At 35.4% G+C, this 8586-nt stretch overlaps 1 protein-coding gene across 1 annotated transcript; it reads right to left on the bottom strand.

Annotated features, from left to right (window-relative positions):
- Positions 1 to 179: 179 nt before the first annotated feature.
- LOC108988332 (polyamine oxidase 1-like) lies at positions 180 to 7886 on the bottom strand. The gene is given in 11 exon segments (XM_018961571.2): positions 180 to 504; positions 506 to 617; positions 717 to 798; positions 1104 to 1358; positions 2741 to 2890; positions 4254 to 4397; positions 6079 to 6233; positions 6823 to 6884; positions 7067 to 7213; positions 7436 to 7685; positions 7774 to 7886. Coding segments are annotated over 11 exon segments (1521 nt in total). The 5' UTR covers positions 7826 to 7886; the 3' UTR covers positions 180 to 392.
- Positions 7887 to 8586: the final 700 nt, after the last annotated feature.

The raw sequence follows: 8586 nt of genomic DNA, 5'->3' as shown, positions 1-8586 counted from the left end.
GCATAATCATTATTCAAATACATGAAGAAATATAAAAGAGTTATTTCTTGTGTGAACAAGTACACGTACAATGTTAATTGAAGTATGCCCCTTCCTATCCTCAATGTCAGCTCTTAGTATGTATTGCTCAAACCAATTCCCTTCAAAAACTCCAAATCTCTCTGGCACCTTCATTAGTATTGTTGCAAGTTGCAACTACACATGAGGAGAACGGTACTTGCAACCTTTTGCACGTCCTCCCCCATCTTCGTGCCTTTGTATCTTTGACTTGCTTCACTCTTCCCGCTGGATCCAATCAAGAGCTTGATCTGAATTTAGATCCAAATCTCTCCGGCCATCAGTTGCGTTCGAAATAATTTCATCATCATCATCAACAACAAAGTGGGGTTTCTCTATGGTTCCATATAGTCATAATATAGCTTCAGGAAGACCAAGCTTGCCACTAAGATAAAGTTGCGTGGGTATGTCACATTTGTGTAGACTTGAGACTGCTTCTGTCTGCGTACTCAAGGTTAATGACCCAGTCAAGGCCAGCAAGGGCTCTAGCAAATGATTTTGACTCTCGCCTTTTCTTCCTTTCCTTATTTCTTCTAGTAAAGAAGTACCAGTGTCGATACCTGTTATTTTAATAGCATGGTCCCATTTAGATGTTAGGAGTTCATTCTTATAATTGCAATCCTATAACTTTAACACTACTAGATTCTTCTTCTTCTAACCTGCTAGGTATCCACCATGCACGTAACCATTAAATCTTTCGCTTGTGTGTTCACCGGTAAAGAAGATGCGTCCCACTGGGGCCTTACATGAACATAAAAAAGAAAATGTTTCAACACAAAATCATAATGGAAAGTTTCAACTTAATTTCAATTCATAAACACAAAATCACAAGCCCTCTACCTTATTCTTTAATATTTTTATAAACACAAAATAAAATTTATCCCTTAGAACTATGTATTAAATACAAGCTCAGAAAAATATGTATTACATACCAAATCTAGCTAAGCTAATAGCTTATACATTCATCTCGTATCTTACAGAGTACCCAACATAGCAAGATAAAATTTATCACGATAAGATAAACATGGGAATGTAAGAAAGCATACCTTAATGTTTTGAACAAGTTGGGGATTGGGAATTATGGGATAGTTGCTGTAGCTGCCACGCTGGAACCTATTATTCCACCAGCGAGGCACTAGTATATCAGTGGCATTAGGTATGTTGGGTCCAAACATGACCCTAAGCACTCCCATAGCTTCTTTCAATGTTTCTTCATCAGGTTGAGCCTCCACACGTTTTGATTCCCCATTCGTCAATGTTACGACCAGGATATTTGAACCCGGGAATGCATTCTCCATGTGCTGATGAGGAAACAACATATCAGCAAGAAAGTTGGATATACAATGAAAAATATTATTGATGAATAGATGATATCATCCAATACCGATATTAAAAGATATATTGATAAACAAATTAACAAAGTTTATTTGTTATATTAGATATAGAATTTGAGTCTAATATGGCACATCTAAAAAAAAATGAAAAAAGATAAGAGATGTGAGATCCTGCAGTGCCTCAACAGAAGGACACGTATGGTACTTTCTGAATAATTCAATCTTCTCCTGATCGGTAGAGAATATAATTTTAAAATGCATGGGTTTAGGAATTTTGATAATAAATAAATAAATAAAACATTGTTTCTTCAATAAAAGGGGATAATAGACTGAAAAATTAAAATTGAGATTAGTTCACGCCTGTTCCATAATGCCGGCACTATGAGAGTGACAGAAACATCATATACATCACAATATGAAGAACCATTCAAAACACACGTCATATAGATAAGGTCAACTTTCTAAACAGTAAATGAGTATCCAAATCATCTTGAAACGAGATGCAAATTAACAGGCTAACTCAACCGATCCTGCAATATCAAACAACAGAACGAGTTGGATACTCATTTACTGTCAGATTTTGCATTTTCAAGTAACTATCTACTGATCAAGACAAGCTGCCATGATAACCATCTGAATCAAATGACCGTAATCATCGTTAATGCATTAATCATGTGGCAGTAGGTTAATAATTTGGTACTGATGCATTTTAATATTACAAATCAAGAAAACATTGGGCGCTAATAGTTGGAAATCCAAGATCGATGTGCATGTGCCCCACATGTACAGGACATATATACACATAAAAAAAAAAAAATGTACTGGACATATACATCTACATCATATTAACAAAATTGAGAAGCTAAACCGATACCCTAATTGTGAGATGTCAATCTAATTAATACTTTTGTTGATGGGAAATAGTTTAGGGAGCATGTCAAAGAGTTGTCTTCACATTTGACCGAAAGCTGCATGCAGACTATGCAGTTCTAATCCCTCCAAAACAATGTTGTATGTACGGCAACAATTACGGGTACTAAATGAAGATACTATGTTAAGGTCTTATTTTAAGATTCTTTCCTTCACTTTCTGTTCAATTTCCCTTGTTCCACGGCAGCCCCCTCACTTGGCAACCAACCAAGTTACTAGCACTTAGACACAACACTCATTGACCGCGAAGTAAATTGGTGGGTTTCAGAGACTCATAGACCAAGCTAGTTCCACATGGCAAGATAAAAAACTATATAACAACTCAAAATCCCTTGAAACGGGGGAGTACAAGCCAGCACTGAACAAGGGACATCGGAATGTTAGCTGGCAACAATTATATAAACAATAAAGATACAAACCTGCCAGAACGTGTAGTAGCCCCTCCTCTCGTGGGCATAGATGAAGAACTCTTTTTCAGGTCCACATGGCCAGAACTTGTGCGGAAATTTTAAGAAGATCTTTGTGTACACCATCACGTCACATGTCTCTATGGCCTCCATTTTCCACCTCTATTTCATTATTTTACGCAACATGTTAGTACCTAATCCAGCTGTTATAATATGAAATTGGAACTTCCAAAAAAAATAGGCCGAGGGACCACAAATATACATGACCTACTACCGACAAATAGAATACCATAACCACATTGAATCCCAAATTTGAATTGAAAAATAAAAACGAAAAATCACACTTGAACTCCTCAATTTGAAACATAAGTTACGATTTATCTTGTAGTAAAGATTTGACCATTAAAGTTGCACGAAAAATAAGTAATGTGACAATAATGGTTGTGTGGAAGGAGCAAATTGCAAAGGAAATTATATCTTGGGACTAAAGTGACAACTTTGGTAGTTTAATAATAATATTGCAAAAGAAGTGATGGTCATAGGAGTGAGTGTAATTTTTATTTTCAAAAACTGTTCTCTATAAAGTTTGACTATGCACAAATCCGTAAAGAACAGATTATGTGCTTTATTTATTAGTGTAGCACCCAACAGCCTTCCCCTTCAATGCACTGGGGAGGAACTTGTGGCATATTGGCATGAAAAGTTTTACAACAGGATATCAAGTAGTGTAAACCAATCCCCCAACGATACAACTATTCGTGGAGCACCAATAACTGTAGTTGTAGACTTGTTATATTCATTCTCAACATCAATATACCATAATTAAACCAATTGTGAAACTATAAAAATTGCCAATACCCACAGTACGGCGTACCAATAGTCAACCAACAAATAGTCTATCACATAGTGATTCCTAGACGCAAGCCTATGCCGTGGATCATGCTACCCCATATTTTCCATACAAGGACACCTCGAAAATCCCTCTTGTTCATCAGCCAGTGAACTTTATTTAATGCTATCCATAAATTCTGACAAGTTAATGGTATTGATTATGTGGGTCAGAACCTACACATCAATTAAAGAGATAGGAGGAAGCTGCTTGCCCTACTAGGGTCTTATCTATATAGATTCCCCTACGATGGACGAAAATATTATATGCACATTCGAGGGGTCATTAGTCCTTAATTTTCCTTTTTTCATAATAATCACTCTTGGGGCTACCTAGGGAAAAATAATTGGTCTCGCGCGTAACAGCTGTGACTAATTGACACATAACACACTAGATTAATAATGCGCTATGTACAAGGACTAGAGTCCGGTCATTATGATTGACAATTATGACAAGCTATATAGCATTTACAATACATTATCTATTGTCCATGACTTTCAATTAGTGCGATTTCAGAAGGGTCGGCATAGTCATGAGATGTCCAAGAATTCATGAGCAAATTAGTGAGTACCAATAAGTTAGTTAGAACTTGATTTTAAAAGGTTCGAAAAGAAAAAATTGGAAGAGGAAACGTACGGGCAAGGGAGGTCTGAAGGAAATGAGGTCGCTTTGGAGAACACCGATGCTGACAGACAAAACGACGTAATTGGCTTCGTAGACGCAACCATCCTCCGTTATTACCTTCACGCCGTTTCTCGAGTGCTGTAATTCCCGAACAACCTGCCTCAAGTCCGTGCATAATAACGCAGCCATAAATGTGTGAGCTTAATTTTAAGTAATAAAAAGATCGAAAACAAAGTCCAAGGCAACAAACAATCTCTTGGAATGCCGAGAAGTCAAACCAAGAAAATCTGTGCATGTAAGAATGAGAAATATTTATTAAATAAGACTCTGTATAGAGCTCAGATACAGAGCCTTAGGTCTAGTTTAGATTTTAAATTATTTTAATTCATTTTATTTAATTATTATAATTTTTTAAAATTTTAATATAAAATATAATAAATAATTTAATTTTTTAAAATTTTAAAATAATAATAATATTAAAAAATAATATTTTATTTAATTATATCTCATGGCATCAGCGCGGAGACAGGTACATTGGCTTCTGATTGTTTGAACTTTGAGCGTTAGACGTAGCAAAGACAATAGTCCATTAAATGGAGAAAATGACAAGACCCCCTACTTTCATGTTCTTTATTGACTTGATATGACGTCTCACCCCATAGGGTATTGTTCTTTTAATGCACACTGTTCAGGGTGATGGAAGTTTTAAAAATTCTGGGGCCTACTAATTTATGAGTGGTAAAAGGGTTTTAATGGTTGCAAGCAACATGCCAATTCGTCCCAATATGATTGAAATCAAAGATACCGTTGATGGGTCATATTATGGCCGTAAGTTGGGTCCTCAACTCATAAAGGTTTTTGTTTTTAGCCTTGTTCTAAACAATGGAAATGAGGAGAAATGGTCGAAGAAACGATCTAAAGTGGACCTGGTAAAAGTATCCTGTCTTTAAACAACCTAAAAATCCAAGGATATTTATGAATTGGTATTCATATCAAACTGGGGAAAAAAACATCTTTATTCATTTCAGTGTTCTGTTCAGCTCCACTTTCAACGCACACAGACAAACAAGTAGTTTTCTAGGACCCCAATTTTCAAATCAAATGTTTCTAAAAACAGTGACGAAAAAACATAAAGTCATACTCCGTACGTATTCAATGCTTCCTTTGCGACTATTCCAAACTTTTTCCAGCCTTAAAAATATGTTTCTCTTTTGTTAAATTGGTATGGGGGCAAAACGAAAATATATATATATATATATATATCTTATGCTTTTTCTCTATCAATGATATTGATTACATATTTTATCATCTTGATTATCAAGTATTTTATGATCATGACATCTAAACAAATTGCGAACGTATGTGGCCATTATTATAAGCGTCAAAGACCAACAGACATGAGAGAAAAAATTCCCATTAACCTCCTCGATTGATACTTTATTGTGAGTGAAAGTAAATGACAAGGAGATTATATATGCAGCCTATGTTAACGAAATTTTTAAATGAAAAAGAAAAATAAAAAGAGTTGACTCCACCCCCCAAACAAAAAAAAAAAAAAAGTAAGCTTTTCTTAATAATAATTATAAAAAAAAAAAAAAAAATCAGAAAACGTCATCATCTTCAAATTCCAGAAGTGGGTCAATCAATCCGAACAATGAAATTAGACTTTTCCCCTACCTTACAAAACAAACAAATGAAAATGATTAAGTTTTTATTTTTTAATGATTTTGTTATCTCTAATCTCTTAGTATGATATGTTATTAATAAACTATTCATTTAAATGATTAATTTATGAAATTACTTAGATAATAACAAGGAAAGAATGAGATTATTTTACCTTGTTTAGTTTGAGACGACTGTCCAAGATTTTACCCTCAGAGGTACAAAGAAAATCCTCAGCCATCTTGTATAGCAAATACTCATACCCTCTTTGATCTGCGACTAAATATTCGCGTTCCCCGAAATCTACGAAAGTTGATATTGGCTCAACCTCTGCATACAAAACACACATTCTCAATTGCATACTCTTTTACAAGTCAATTTCAATCTTTTTTACACTCCAAAAAGAAATGGCAAAGAATCAGAAATTAGAGAGGGTATGAGAGAGAGAGAGAGAGCGCTCTGTCCGCACTACTAGAATGTTATATACATACAAAATCAATATTGGATAAAAGAAATTTAGATAGGATTAGAAGAGAGAGAGAGGAGTTATAAAAACAAACGAGGCCTTAGATTATATTATCCAAACACTTCATGTTGAAATGTTGAGTAACACACCCCTTTTATTCAGTTTCAGAAAAGAAATGTTTGAACAAAATAAAGAAACCACAAAACAAATTAGATACATTCAATAAAAAAGAATAATGTCAATCTGTTATAAAACTATTTGACTTGAATTTCGCATAGGATCAAATAAAATATATACTCCTTTTCTTTTCACCACTTTCTTAGCCACCAAACAACAGCAGAGTGGATCGTAACATGAACTCCGGGTTTTAATAAAACTATATATATAGTCCTTTTTCTTTAATTTTTCTTAAAAAAAAAAAAAAAACGCAACACGAGCTATATATGAACTCACCTGCCATCTCAAAATCATGCAAGATGAAGTCAATGGCGAGCTCTATCGGCGTTTTCGGAGCACTAAAGAGCAGCCAAAAAATTAAAAAGAAAGAAAAATTGAATTAGTATACATATAATACGTACATTGAAAGAAATAAGTAGAATATCTTTCCGGATGAGTACAAGAAAACACATTCAGATTCACTTTACATAATAGGCAATAAGCTGATTTCGGTAGCATAAACAGCCAAACAGGGACTTACGAAGGTGGTTCGGTTACTCTGGTGACGTCGCAACCGCAACCCCGGATCGATTCCCGGATCGCCTCCTCTCTCCTTAGTTGTTGAATCGCCGAGTCCACCGCCTTCTTGTACGAGTCGGCCGCGATTCCGCTCGGGAAAATCTTGCCGCTGTAACAACAGCAAAAACGTCAATGAAAACTCGTTCAAAATTAACCATCGTCGTCCGATTATTTTCCATCTAAGACGTAATACGCATGGATTCTATAATAGGTGAAACTTCAAATATAGTCAAAATGCCGAGAGCACCAATGTCAGCGCGTCCAGCAAATAGCAAAAACCAAGAACGGTTAGAGAGAGAGAGGTATTATATTTGGATACGGATACGGATACCTGCGGTCGTAGATGTTGTAGCGGGCATTGCTGTAGTCGGAGAAGCGGGTGCGGAGGTCGGATTGGTTGGCGAGCTCCCAGACGGGGTTTGACTCTTTGCCTCCGACTCCGGCGATCCACCCCGCCCCGAGCTCCACCGACACGCCCCCAAAATCCTCCTTTCTGATCCTCCCGCCGATTCGGTCCGAAGCTTCAAGAATCACCAGGTCCTCCACTCCGTTCTCCGCTAAAATCTTCGCCGCCGATATTCCTTCACAAAAATCAAAAGAAAAATGTGAAAAGAAGAAGAGGAAATATTTGGGATGAAAGGCGTAGATTGTGTTTGGGGGAAGGCTTACCGGAGACTCCGGCACCGACTATGATGACGGAAGAGCGAGAAGGGGAATCCATGAACGGAACGGAATGAATGAGTGTTTTTCGTGTATGAGAGAGAGAAAAAGACAGAGGGGGGGTTGGGATTTTGATGGCTAGAGCAGCAGAAGCAGCGGGAGTCCGTTTATATAGTTGTCGATGCTACTGACGTGGCTTGGCGCGTAGCTTGGATGAGATGGACAGCAAGTGTGTTCTCGTCCTTTGGACGAGGGTTTATGCGGGATTCTGACCATTTTGTTCGACTGAGATTACGTTTTAACCCTTAATTACTCCTCGTAATAATAATAAACATAAACACGTATAGAAATGATAGTTTCGGTATACAGTGCTTGCTGTGTATTTAATTTGAAAATAAATAAATAAATATAAAATTTATATAAAATAATTATTTATTTAATAATAAACTATACATTTTAAAAAAATATATACAATGTTTATATAATTTATAACTATATCTAATATAATAAAGTTTGTGAAAATGTGGAGTTGAGAAGCTACAAAAAAATTATAATTTATGTTTAAGATACTATGAAGATATTGGAAACAACTTATTATAAGTTTCCAATCATCATATAAATATTTATATATATATATATATATATTAAAAAACCCAATAACTACTATAATAATACGTACCAAAAAAAAAATGTGACTCCAAAAAAGTAAAGTATCTTTTTCAAACTGAATTTTTTAATAATAATAAAAAAAGTCAACACATTTTTTAATCTATTAATTTTAAAAAGTCATCCTTTAAACTATCAAAACAATTGGATTGATAC

The sequence above is a fragment of the Juglans regia genome, chromosome 5 (genome assembly GCF_001411555.2).
Source record: "Juglans regia cultivar Chandler chromosome 5, Walnut 2.0, whole genome shotgun sequence".
NCBI lineage: Eukaryota > Viridiplantae > Streptophyta > Magnoliopsida > Fagales > Juglandaceae > Juglans > Juglans regia.
The sequence above is the reverse complement of the archived record's forward strand: the minus strand, read 5'-3'. Positions and strand labels throughout refer to the sequence as shown.